Source organism: Saccopteryx leptura, chromosome 2 (genome assembly GCF_036850995.1).
Source record: "Saccopteryx leptura isolate mSacLep1 chromosome 2, mSacLep1_pri_phased_curated, whole genome shotgun sequence".
NCBI lineage: Eukaryota > Metazoa > Chordata > Mammalia > Chiroptera > Emballonuridae > Saccopteryx > Saccopteryx leptura.
The window spans coordinates 106,595,018-106,609,583 of record NC_089504.1 but is presented as its reverse complement, the minus strand read 5'-3'; the positions used below and the strand labels follow the sequence as shown (position 1 = coordinate 106,609,583).

The 14,566-nt window shown below is 36.2% G+C and overlaps 1 protein-coding gene across 2 annotated transcripts in view; it reads left to right on the top strand.

The window, feature by feature from the left end:
* The first annotated feature begins 4,063 nt into the window (after positions 1 to 4,063).
* PTPRQ (protein tyrosine phosphatase receptor type Q) overlaps positions 4,064 to 14,566 on the top strand; it is a 270,501-nt gene continuing 259,998 nt past the window's right edge. For both annotated transcript variants that reach the window (XM_066368486.1, XM_066368485.1), the window contains exons 1-2: positions 4,064 to 4,144; positions 8,480 to 8,749. In XM_066368486.1, coding sequence (XP_066224583.1) covers positions 8,674 to 8,749 — 76 coding nt within the window. In that variant the 5' untranslated portion in view covers positions 4,064 to 4,144; positions 8,480 to 8,673. The remainder of the gene's footprint in view (positions 4,145 to 8,479; positions 8,750 to 14,566) is intronic.

Here is a 14,566-nt window from a genome sequence, read left to right as displayed (position 1 = left end):
AAAGGTTCAGGTCATCTGGTGATAATTGTCAAAGATTCTCTAGAGGCAACCTGTGGTTGCTGTGAATTTTTCAAAAGTGTCAAAGCTACAGTCCCAGCTTTCAAGATACTTAAAAATAACTTGGGAGGTAAATGAAACATCAAAGTAACTCTGACAGTTTTATTTATACTACTAGCTGAATCCTATAGTATCTCCTAAGTGCTGAGCAGCATTTCATGTGGTTTACTTGGAATGCTGCTTAGCACTTTATACGACATATAAGAAATTGGAGCGCAGGGAGATTAGCTTGTCCACGTGGGCACCCATCAGAGTCTGCTCTTAACCACTGTCCTCTATGACCTCGGCATTAAGCTGGTCTCTGGAGCTTCACATCAAAGTCACCTGCTGGGTTATAATCCATGTGGCAGTGTGAGAAAGTAATCCCTTCTTTCACTCTTGCTGAATAAGTGTGAGTTTGTTACTGGACTTCAAGGGTAAACTGTGTTATTCATCACTGAATTCCTAACTTCCCCTGGGACCTGGCACTCAGGAGGAACTTAATTAATGAAAAATCCATTGTCTCTGTAATCTACTTTGTGAAGCTTATATGGGTGACCCTCATTGAGATCTCATTCCAACCTTTCGAGGTAAGCACTATCATTCTTCTCATTTTATAGATGAGAAACGTGGAGCTCAGAAAGACTCTGGGTCACATAGCTAATAGTTGGCCATGCCAGACCTTGAACCTGTGTCTGTCTGACCAGTGCTCATGCCCTAACCACTTGAACATACTTTCCTCAAGCCTCTGTCTGTTTTCAAAACTGTGGTACCATATACGCAACAAAGCAGATTCTTTGAGGAAACAACATTCCTTCATTTTGTTAGGTAGAATTGGAATGTGCTGTTAACATCTGGAGGGAGCAGTTCCCTTTAGTCCTTATCTGTGCAACTAGCCTGGAGCTGTGCTCAATGCTGGGATGACATTGCTAATCAAAACAAGGACACAGTCTCTGTCTTCATTGAGCTTGTCATCTCTATAAGAGTGGTATTTATTGTATGAGGAGCTATTATGTGCCTGGCGTTATGTGAACACTCTACACCTGTTGACCACCATACAAAGTAGTCATGACTATCTCCATTGTACAGGTGAAAAAGTTTAGTTTCTTAAGATGTTGACAGTTGTCCAAGAATAGACAGTAAGTGGCAGAAATATTGATTAGAATACAGCTGTATCTTTGTCAAAGATTGTACTTTTCCTTCTACCCCTTTAAGGGGGGGTAGCCACCTGACTATCTAGAGATACATTTAATACTTGTGAGAATTAAAGTTGGTGATATTCACTAGTGACATCACTTAGCAAAAAGTATCAAAAACCTGTCCTAATGCATACAACTTGTATGGCGACTTGAAGTAAAATAACCAACATCTAATGAATAATGGGTCTATGCCTGGCATGGTGTTGAGCCCTTTACATGTACTGCCTGTTTAATTCTCACAACTTATGTGTAGATTCTATTATTATACCCACTTTACAAGTGAGAAAATAGAAGCTTAGTGTGAGATTTAGCAATTTGCCTGAATGCATACGGCTATGAGTGAATGCAGTGAACTCTGCCCGCAGCTCAGAATCTTTCAAATAAAGAGAATCTACATAAATATGTATTAAACTGGTTGATTATTTAACAATCTTAGGGAATTTTATACTGTAGATGTGACTAATAAAACTCTTCAGGTACACTTATTTGAGCATATGACAGTTTTCCTTTAAATTGACTTAATTTGTACATCTTATTACAGAAAGAAGGTCATCTCACATGGACAGATGGGTCATCTTTTGGCCTTAAGGAAAATGAACTCTTTTCTTTTCCACTGCTACCCAAGAATGACACAGATTGCTACATTTTACAACAAAATGCAAGTGGATCTAATTATTTTTTTGCAAGATTTTTCTGTTATGTTCCATTGCCATATATTTGCAAATATAAATGTAATTATTTTTATTAATATTCTTATGCTTATGCATCTCACCTTCATTATTTTAAAATAGAATTGTAATTTGTAATTAAAATGATTATTTTAAAATATTTCTTTCAGCACTTTCTCTACAGGAAAACCTTTTGACCTACATAAAGGATGTTGGAACAACTAAAGTGGTATTTAGTTGGGATTCTTTGAATGGTTGGAATATTTTGAATAAGTGGCTGAAATTAGGATTTAAAATTATCATTAAATACTATTTAGATTACTCTGAACAACATTTTGAGAGCATACCCCCAAATACCACAGAAAAATCAATTACCCAGCTGTCTCCTGGCCATGCTTACAGATTTTTACTCTTTGCAATGAATGAATGGGAGGCAAAAACTACACTAAGCCCAATATTCATTGTTGAAACACGTAAGTTACAAGACATCTGAAGTTATAATTTTTCAAGTATTTATATCATCATTTGCAGATATTTCCTGAGAGTCTGGTATTTGTCATAACACTTTAAATACACCTGCAATTTTACAAATTTTAAATTACAATGAATCTGTTTATATGTTTGGCTTTCCTGTTAAACCATAAGTCTATAAGGAATGATATCTTATTTGTTTTATAGCGCCAACTAGCCTGGAGCCCAGTCCATAGTAATCAAAGCATTTTTGTGGAAATTGATTTTTGATAAGTGCTAATAGCAAAAGATAAACAGACATGTGTCTGGAGTTTAAGAGGATTATTAGGGAGAGAAATAATGAGGGATAAAAGTAAATGCAAACAAAACTACCTAACAAAATATAACCTAAATTCCCATATTAGTGGTGTATTTAATGAATGCTTTCTAGAATTCAGAGTGGGTGGCAGTGGAAGACTTGCAAAAAGGAGAGGCTTGGACTCAATCTTAAGGAAGAAAAATATACTATATGAGCAAATATGAATTTGTGGGAAAAGCATTAGACTGGAAGGTGGCTTTGGGCATAAGGGCAAAATCTGTTTGGCAGGCAGGTGGCGCCAGATATCTCTGTCTCAGAGGGTTGGACTTGACCTTATAGGCAGTGGATATCAATTAAGACATTAGTTTTTAAATACTTACTTTACCTTCCATAAAACACTGTTAATGCAGTATCTTACTCAGTCCTTCCCTCAACTCTGGGAATAGCTATGTAGAAATGAGAAAACTGAGCTTCAGAAAGGTTATATAAACTGACTAGAGTAACATGATTTGTTTAGTAGCTCCAGACAGGAACCCAGATGATCTTATTTTAATTCTTGAGATATTGCTTTTAAATAAAGAATCAGGAAGAATGTGTATGTTGGAAGGGCAGGGAACAGATATGGGTTTGTGCCTGATACTTGCAAGGTACTGTATTAAGAAAATTAGTCTGTAGGGATGGACTAGGAAAATCCCTGGCACTGGATGAAACAGTTGGTGAAAGGGAGATATTTCTGTAAGAGGTCGAGTGCCCGAGTTCCAGTGATGGTAGGCATGAAGAGTGGAATATGTGAAGTACGTGCCCTCCAGTCTGACAAGACAGGACAGGGGAAAGACGTATAAAAATGTGATTACTGAATACCAACAGCGCTATTTTAGTAGTGCTTGTATTAAAAATAATGATCATACAATAGCATATGCCAAACTGCCAAGTGCTTTACATTCCTTACTCACCTCACTTAACCTTCACAATAATTTTATGAGGCAGCTACTACTATAATTCTTATTTTATAGTCAAGAAAAGTGAGACTCAAAGATAGTAAGCTATCCAGGGAGTGGACTTAGAAAGTGCTAGAAAGAATAAGAACTGAGACTCAAACCGAGTTTTTTCTATCACTTTAGACTAAAGAAATACTGAGAAGTGGGTGATTATTTTGGCAAACTATATCACGAATATCATGTCTTTTTATTTCGTAGGCCCATTAGCAGCCCAGAATTTTACAGTTACTCATGTGACTCCAACAGAAATATTTTTACACTGGGATCCTCCAGATCCCGAGTCTTTCCACCATTACCTTTTAACTACTTTGGATGTTGAAAGTAATGAATCAGAAGAGGTGTTTGTTGAAAAACACAACACATCAACAGCAATCGGAGGTCTCAAAACTTTCCATCATTATCTGATCTATCTGTTCAGTGTAGCAGAAAGAGGAACTCTAAGCCGCTTTGAGAATCCTATTTCAGCCATTACAGGTAAGTGTGACATACTTTGCCTTTTAATAAAAAATATAAATTGCACATGTTGGAATATTATTTTGATGAAATTTAATTATATTTATCTTTATTAGGTACAAATACTCACAGTGGAATATATGTTTGAATGTTGAATCACAATTTTAAGCATGGATTTTAAATAACGAAATTCATTTAGATTTAAACATCAGTATTGTTCCTACCAAAATTCCTAGAAGACATATTCCTTATTGTAGCCTTGGCTAGAACATAAATTATCATAATATATGAAAATTAGTTCAACCAATGCTCTTTAATAACACTAGATCCGACAAATATTAAGGTCTGCACATGTAATCAGTTTTACTTCGTTCTTTTCCTCAAACTGATTACTTGACCACTAGGGGGCAGTCTCGTCCCAGGACTTTTGGCCAATGCATTTCCACTCATCTCTGCATGGCAGTTTTTGAATCCTTGTCTAGAAAATAATAATTAATCTATCTTTTATTTAAGCATTCTATTGACTTCTGAAGTATAAATCACTCTTTTTTGAAAAGATAAAACACAACTGTAAAAAACAATGCTTAACTAAACACATATTGTTTTGTGTGTATTGTTTGTGTGTGTGTACTTAACATGCTTTTTGTTTTTCTTTGAAATTTTATCAAAGTTTAAACACACAAGAGCTGAATTGGAAGGCTTACACATTCCTTGCCATGGTTTAATCAACCTTCTCATACTTACCAGAAATACTTGAGGTTCTTTGAAAAAATAACAATCAGAAAAGATATTATTTAATGTTTACAAAATTGCAAATGCTCAACCACCGTGTCTTCAGTGTCACAAATCCTAACCAAAGGTATTTTTCCAACTGGATACTAGATAGCAGATTTTTTTTTTATTTCCTGATTCAGACAAAGCATCCTTCATTTGATAAATGTTTAGTTGAGTTCCTTACACGTTAGGAAGATGGTCTCATTTTTAACTGACAGGCAGACTTGGGGAATTTCTCACAGATACATTAATTTGAAAGTCATATTAAAATCTCCCATGGTGTGTACCTACTTGTTTAATAGACAAGAGAAAAGTCCACATGAGTCTGCACATGTAATTTTGGGTGATTTGCTCGGTATATTAAGTATAAGCTGACACATGGTGTATATCCAAGATTTAGTAATCCAGTGTTATTTTTACTCACCTGATGTTGAGGCAATATATATATATTTTTTCATTTGTTATTTACTCAACAAATTATTTTTAATATCTGGAACTGCAGTAGTACCAGAGATGCAAACATGAATAAGACCTGGTTTCTACCTTCCATAAATAGAGTGAGACAAATAAGTTAAAAAAAACAGAAATAATGCTGAATACAGTTGCTATTTTGGGGGCTATGATCTGGACACTGGAAGCAGAGAGAGGGATCATTCAACCCAGACTCGAGGTATAGGGATAGTTCCCGAAGTCTCCCCGTGGGGGAGTGGTACTCTGAGTCACAAAGGAGCAGAGGGGGTTCGCCAGGTGGGGGCGGAGACGCAGAAGAATGTTGCAAGTACAGCAAACACGTGCATAGGCTGAGAGGACCAGCGATGAGGCACCTATCTAGCCATACCCGAGAAAACCAGAGAAGGCTTTTTGAAGACCGTGGCATTTAAATAATAGGAAATTGAAAGTAGATTTGCAAGGCTAGAGTACAGAGAGTCACGTGGAGAGAGTCTGGAAAATGTACACTAGACGCATAACCAGGAAGGGCCTTGATACATATTAAGGAGCATATTTTTATTTAGTAAAATGTAACTATGTTGGAGCCATGGAGCCTTTTGAGAATGTGGAAACATGAATGGACCCTCTCCCATGAAAATGCACAGGTATGCACGGAGAATTCTGTGCTTCCAGGACGAGCACAGACTTACGGAATAGCATCATTTCCTCAATCTCTGCTTGTGGGGCATTCAGTAGCTTTCACTAAAGAAAATGTTTATAATAGGTTTACAAGTTTTACAAATACAGAAGAAAAAAGATTTGAAGTTGTTTCACCCTGGAATCTTGTGAACAGTTTTTCTAATTGGATTATGATGGCATTTTCTGATAATTTTACACAAATCATTAGTTTCGACACTTAATGTCAGACCAACCACAATTTTGTGACATTAGCTATGGGATAAACAGACTATGAGTCTGGCTGAGAATGATACTTCCCTGAAAAATTAAAATGTGGTGTTTAATTGTATTGATAAGGAACAATTTTAAAATCAAATTATAGTTTCTTTATACAATGTAATTATGAAAACCATGATTTCTTTAAAGATTATTTAAAGTAAAAATCCTGAACAGTTTAAAATTCCATAATCATCCTTATCTTAATGAATTAAGGATTTATCATTTTTTGGGGAATATTACAAGTTCAGGCGAACATTACAAGTTCATGGAAACATTAACATAGGACAAATAAGAATAAAGTAAAGGCATTACAATTTCCAGTAGTAAAAATCACAAAGCTTGATATTCAAATAAATTGTGTAAGCAGATAAGCCAAAGTATTTTCTTCAGTTATTGCAATAGAATATTAAGAAAAATTTCTGCCTGACCTGTAGTGATGCAGTGGATAAAGCATTGACCTGGGATCCAGAGATTGCCTGTTCAAAACCCTGGGCTTGCCTGGTCAAGGCACATATGGGAGTTGATACTTTCTGCTCCTCCACCTCTCTCCCTCTCCCCCCCTCTCTCCCTTCTTCTTCCTCTCCCTCTCTCCCGCCCTCCCTCCTCTCTCTCTGAAAATAAAAAAATAAATCTAATATATATATATATATAGAGAGAGAGAGAGAGAAAATTTTCTCCGATTATGTTCTACATGAATTGTAAGCACAATAATTTTCTCTTTATTTCTAAATGTGTCATGCTTTTCAGAAATTAAAGAGGTAATTGAATTTAAAGTTGAAACTACCTTTATGATAAATACTAGTTTCCAAATTTTGCACTATCTATGTAGTAATGCCTAAGTTTCTATCTCTAGCTCAAACCTTTCTCCTGAACTCCAGACTTAAATCTCTAACTGCCTGCTTACTACATCTGATTTGGCAATCTAAGAGTCATCTATCTTATAATGAATATATCCAGAACTGAACTACAGATGTTCCCACCCAAATCTGCTTTACCTGTAGCCTTTCCATATCAATTCATGGCCATTTCATTCATCCAGTTGTTTAGGTCAAAACCTTGAAGGTATTCTTAACCCTTGGCATTTCTTTCACACTCTACACCCAGCCTTTCAGGAAGTCCTATGGGTTCTGTTTTTAAATAAATACAGAATCCCAGTTCTGGTCCCCACTGCCCTGGGGCTATTGTCTTCCAGGCCACCACTCTCTCTCACCTAGATCCCTGGCCTTTCCTCCCCTGTTTCTACCATTGGTCCTCTCTCTAGTCTGTTATTCACATCAACAGCCCAAGTGATTCTTTAAAATTTAGGAAAGATGATTGATGCCTTTTCATATAACCCTGTAGTCACTATCTGTTTTATTCAAAGTGAAAGCCCAGGACGCCTCACGTGACCTGGCTCTCTGTTAGCCCCGAGGTCAGAGATCACTCTTTGCTTTGTTCACCCTACCTTTCTCTCAGTGTTTGAAGTGCCAGGTAAACTCCTATCACAGGGCTTTTTTTTTTTTTTTTGCTTAGCTGGCTTATTTGTTTGTTTGTTTTATTTTTATTTTTATTTGTTTCCCACGGAATTTTCTTCTTCCAGAAATCTGTTTCTAACTCCCTCATCTCCTTCAAGTGTTTTTCTGAAAATCTCATCTTTTCAGACACCTGCCCTGAATTCCGTATGTAGTACCATGATTTCCTTCCTGTAGGTACCACACTCCTGATCTCCCTAACTAGTTTTTCTCTTTTCTTTAGCACTTACCATATCTAAAGCACTGTATAATGTAAACATTTGTTAGATGTATTGTTTATTGTCCATTTCTGCTCACTAGAATGTAAACTCCATGAGGCAGTGACCTTTGTTATTTTTTATTGATGTACTCTACATGCCCAGGAGGATGCCTGGTACATAATAGGTGCCTATGTATATTTGATAAATAACTGAGTGATTTCAATCATGGGAACTTTACTCTGATAAAACTCTTAAAAATGTGAGAATTTGCAAAATACTATCTATTTTCCCTTGTGCCTAATCATATTGGTTCATCTTATATAGTAATAACAAGGCACTGTGAGTTCTTTTCAAGATATGGTAACATATGGATTTGTTTAAATGACTTTAAATACTAATTAATATTGAACTGAGATATGTCTACTCAATAGAATGAGTACTGCTAAAAAGAAACTAAGATACCTGTATCTATTTGTTCCTCTCAGGTATAAATCCACCTCAGAAAGTTTATGTTAAACCTGAAGATGTGGGAGAAGACAGTGTACTTCTTCAATGGGAATCTCTACAAGATAGCCATGAGGTCTACATTCAAATCAAATCCATACCAGATAAAAGAGAAATCATAGCTCTTTTTGTAAAGGATGCTAATAGATTCAAGATTGAGAATTTAATCCCTGGAATGACATATGACATTGGAATAGCAACAGTAATGAATAGGAATTTGAGTGAGCTGGTAACTATTCAACAAACTCTAAGTGAGAACCAAATACATTTCATTTATTCTTAAGCAATATTTGCTGATCTTGGGGTACCGTAAATCATTCCATATAGATTCATCTGGTAGTAGTAGATTGCTGGTGTGCTTTATCTAATGGAAGCCTCAAATCTAGAGTAGTTTTTTTTGTTGTTTTTATATTTTTCTGAAGTGAGAAGTGGGGACTCCCGCATGTACCCAACTGGGATCCACCCGGCAAGTCCACCAGGGGGCAATGCTTTGTGCCCATCTGGGGCATTGCTCCTTTGCAACCAGAGCCATTCTAGCGCCTGTGGCGAAGGCCATAGAGCCATCCTCAGTGCTTAGGCCAACTTTGCTCCAATGGAGCCTTGGCTGTGGGAGGGGAAGAGAGAGATAGAGAGAATGGAGAGAGGGAATGGTGAAGAAGCAGATGGGCGCTTCTCCTGTGTGTCCTGGCCGGGAATCAACCTGGGACTTCGACACACAGAGCTGACACTGTACCACTGAGCCAACCAGGCAGGGTCAGTTTTTATTTCTTTTATCCTGAATATGCTTCCTGCTTGTATAAGGCAGCATTGTTTGTTATTAAGAACTTGATCTTAAAGCCATCCTACCTAGTTTTGAATCTGCGTTCAACTCCTTGGATAATTCTGGGCAATGTGCTTATCCTGCTTATGCCTCGGGTTTTATATTTATGAAAAAATATATAAGAAAATAATACATAATGTATTTAAGAAAATAATAGTCTGTATCGTAGGATTCACTGAGAATAGCTGATTTGGTAAATGTGAAGACTTAGAACAGTACCTGACACATAGCTATTGTTTATACAATTTATCAACAAAGGTAGGCTGTAGCACACTAGAAGGAAATACTGACAAGTATAGAAAAGGTTTAGGATCAAACCACCAAAAATTTTATATGTCCTTTTTCAAATAAGTTTAATTTACTCAATTTGTAATCATTGAATAATCTGTTAAAGAAAAACAGCTAAAAAGTAAAAAGAAACTATATGAATATTAATATACGAGGCCTGACCTGTGATAGCACAGTGGATAAAGTGTTGACCTGGAATGCTGAGGTCACTGGTTCAAAACCCTGGGCTTGCCTGGTCAAGGCACATACAGGAAGCAACTACTATGAGTTGATGCTTCCTGCTTCTCCCCTCTCTCTCTGTCTATTTCTCTTTCTGTCTCTCTCTTTCTCTCTCCTCTCTCTAAAAATCAATAAATAAAATCTGAAAAAACACCTTAAAAACAATACATGAAATGATATTTATATATTGTGATAAACATTAGGAGAGGAGGATGCAAAGTGATATGATGAAGAGAAATTGAAGAGGGGTGGAGGGTTGTAGTGTAAACAGGCTGCAATAGAAGGAGTTAACATTTGCTGGATACCCAAAGGGTGCAAAGGAGCCAGAGTGGAATTAGATGGAAGAAGGGTACTTTAGGCATACACAGCTAGCATGAAGATTGTGCAACAGGAAAACAGTTTGTTGTATCTGAAAACACAATGGCCAGGATGTGTGCTGCCTAATGAACAGGGAGAAGGTGTTAGGAAATGATATTGGAGAGATATTCAGGGGTCAGATCACAGAGGTTTTACAGTCGGTGCGTCTGAGTTTCTTCAGAGGCGATGGGGAGCCTTGGAGAGTTTTACGCAGGAGAGTGACAGTGCAACCTGTGTTACAAACGTTTACTTGTGGCTGTGTGCAAAGAATGATTTGTAACAGGGCCAGGAAACTGGGCAAGCGGTTGTTGTAGAATGGAGACAAAAAGTTTGTGGTGGACAAGATGGGGAAGGGCAGACACATTTTATATTATGGAAGGAGGTGGTCCAAACTTTGATGCTGAAATGCTTCTGAGAAACTTGAGGTTTTGATTTGAGCAGTCCGGGTGGATAATGATGATTCTTAGGAACAAAAGATCATTGGACCTCACAGGCCTTTTGTGTATCAGCAAGGGCAGTCTAGTGCAAGAAGTGAATTGGTCCAGAAGACAATGTAGCAGCAGTGTCTACTGAGCTAGCATTGAATCATCCTGCTTTATCCTCCAAAGACTAAAACTAAATTTATGTATGGTATTTTCAGACTTAAATTTCTGAGAAAGCCTACCTAGAGATAATTATCATAGGAAATAGTTATAAAAAATCAACTAAGAAAGAGTTATTGCTAATAGCAATTATTCTATGCTTGTGATTTATTGGCAGAATGGAAGTACTAAGATTAAAATGCACAGATGGGAAATGAACTGTAGTCTTAGTTTTACCAATTATCAGCAGTATGAAGTCCCCATATTGTCTTGGTGCCTAAGTTTTCTAAAAAATTTAGATCATTAACTACATTTTAAAACTGCCTTACAGCTCGAAAGTCTTACTCTTCCTTGAGGCTAGGGAATTTAGCATATTTTAACCTATCTTCCATCTCAAATATAAAATTTTTGCCTCTTTCTCTTTTTTTCTTTTGTGTGTGTGTGTGTTTTTTAATAATTTTATTTTTTTAATGGGCGACATCAATAAATCAGGATACATATATTCAAAGATAACTCAGGTCGTTCCAAAAGAGACATTCTTAATGTAAATTAATGGAAATCCTTGAAACCTAAGACAATATAAATTGTTACTTTTAGAGACTGCACATATGTGTGTACATGCAAAGGCAGTGGGGGGGTCTTGAACAATAAACCCCTCAAATAACCACGAATTCCATCCATGACATCAGATTGTTTAAAAATTATTCAAATTGAAATGATAGTGGCGACCTTTGAGTATGTAAAAATTTTTTCTGGGCACCAGAGTTCTTGGCTCATGAAGAACTTCATTCATTACCCATGGTCAACAGTTTAAAACACCATAGGAGGCAGTCCTGACTAGATTTTCCTCCGTTTTGAAATTCCAGGGACTAGTGACATTCTTTTCTTTTTTTTTAACTTTTTAAATAATTTTATTTTTTTAATGGGACGACATCAATAAATCAGGATACATATATTCAAAGATAACATGTCCAGGTTATCTTGTCGTTCAATTATGTTGCATACTCATCACCCAAAGTCAGATTGTCCTCTGTCACCTTCTATCTAGTTTTCTTTGTGCCCCTCCCCCTCCCCCTTTCCCTCTCCCCCCGTAACCACCACACTCTTATCAAAGTCTCTTAGTCTCACTTTTATGTCCCACCTATGTATGGAATAATGCAGTTCCTGGCTTTTTCTGATTTACATATTTCACTTCGTATAATGTTATCAAGATCCCACCATTTTGCTGTAAATGATCCAATGTCATCATTTCTTATGGCTGAGTAGTATTCCATAGTGTATATGTGCCACATCTTCTTTATCCAGTCATCTATTGATGGGCTTTTTGGTTGTTTCCATGTCCTGGCCACTGTGAACAATGCTGCAATGAACATGGGGCTGCATGTGTCTTTACGTATCAATGTTTCTGAGTTTTGGGGGTATATACCCAGTAGAGGGATTGCTGGGTCATAAGGTAGTTCTATTTTCAGTTTTTTGAGGAACCACCATACTTTCTTCCATAATGGTTGTACTACTTTACATTCCCACCAACAGTGTATGAGGGTTCCCTTTTCTCCACAGCCTCTCCAACATTTGCTATTACCTGTCTTGTTAATAATAGCTAATCTAACAGGTGTGAGGTGGTATCTCATTGCAGATTTGATTTGCATTTCTCTAATAACTAAAGAAGATGAGCATCTTTTCATATATCTGTTGGCCATTTGTATTTCTTCCTGGGAGAAGTGTCTGTTCATGTCCTCTTCCCATTTTTTTATTGGATTGTTTGTTTGTTTGTTGTCAAGTTTTATGAGTTCTTTGTATATTTTGGATATTAGGCCCTTATCTGAACTGTTGTTTGAAAATATCATTTCCCATTTAGTTGGCTGTCTGTTTATTTTGTTATCAGTTTCTCTTGCTGAGCAAAAACTTCTCAGTCTGATGTAGTCCCATTCATTAATTTTTGCCTTCACTTCTCTTGCCTTTGGAGTCAAATTCATAAAATGCTCTTTAAAACCCAGGTCCATGAGTTTAGTACCTATGTCTTCTTCTATGTACTTAATTGTTTCGGGTCTTATGTTTAGATCTTTGATCCATTTTGAATTAATTTTAGTACAGGGGGACAAACTGTAGTCCAGTTTCATTCTTTTGCATTTGGCTTTCCAGTTTTCCCAGCACCATTTATTGAAGAGGCTTTCTTTCTCCATTGTGTGTTGTTGGCCTCTTTATCAAAAATTATTTGACTATATATATGTGGTTTTATTTCTGGGTTTTCTATTCTGTTCCATTGGTCTGAGTGTCTATTTTTCTGCCAATACCATGCTGTTTTGATTGTCGTGGCCCTATAATATAGTTTGAAGTCAGGTATTGTAATGCCCCCAGCTTCATTCTGTTTCTTTAGGATTGCTTTGGCTATTTGGGGTTTTTCATAGTTCCATATAAATCTGATGATTTTTTTGCTCCATTTCTTTAAAAAATGTCATTGGAATTTTGATGGGAATTGCATTAAATTTGTATATTGCTTTGGGTAATATGGCCATCTTGATTATATTTATTCTTCCTAACCAAGAACAAGGAATATTCTTCCATCTCATTATATATTTTTTGATTTCCCTTAACAATGGTTTATAGTTCTCATTATATAAGTCCTTTACATTCTTTGTTATGTTTATTCCTAGGTATTTTATTTTTTTTGTTGCAATCGTGAAGGGGATTATTCTTTTGAGTTCATTCTCAAATGTTTCATTGTTGGCATATAGAAAGGCTATTGACTTCTGTATGTTAATTTTGTATCCTGCGACCTTACTGTATTGGCTTATTGTTTCTAGTAGTCTTTTTGTGGATTCTTTGGGGTTTTCGATGTATAGGATCATATCATCTGCAAAAAGTGATATATTTACTTCTTCTTTTCTGATATGGATGCCTTTTATTTCTTTGTCTTGTCTGATTGCTCTGGCTAGAACCTCTAGTACCACATTAAATAAGAGTGGAGAGAGTGGACAACCCTGTCTTGTTCCTGATTTAAGGGGGAAAGCCTTCAGTTTAGTGCCATTTAATATGATGTTAGCTGATAGTTTATCATATATGGCCTTTATCATGTTGAGATATTTTCCTTCTATACCCATTTTGTTGAGAGTCTTAAACATAAAATTGTGTTGTATTTTATCGAAAGCCTTTTCTGCGTCTATTGATAAGATCATGTGGTTTTTGTTCTTTGTTTTGTTGATATGGTGTATTACTTTAACCGTTTTACGTATGTTGAACCGTCCTTAAGATTCTGAGATGAATCCCACTTGATCATGATGTATTATTTTTTAATATGTTGTTGTATTTGATTTGCTAGTATTTTGTTTAGTATTTTAGCATCTGTATTCATTAGAGATATTGGTCTGTAGTTTTCTTTATTTGTGCCATCCTTGCCTGGTTTTGGTATGAGGGTTATGTTGGCCTCATAAAATGTGTTTGGAAGTATTGCTTCTTCTTAAATTTTTTGGAATACTTTCAGTAGAATAGGAACCAAGTCTTCTTTGAATGTTTGATAAAATTTGCTGGTATAACCATCTGGGCCTGGACTTCTATTTTTAGGGAGGTTTTTAATGGTTTTTTCTATTTCTTCTCTACTAATAGGTCTGTTTAGGCTTTCTGCTTCTTCTTGACTCAGTCTAGGAAGGTTGTATTGTTCTAGGAATTTATCCATTTCTTCTAGATTGTTGAATTTAGTGGCATAAAGTTTTTCATAGTATTCTACAATAATTCTTTGTATATCTATGGTGTCCGTGGTGATTTCTCCTCTTTCATTTTGGATTTTGTTTATATGAGTTCTTTCT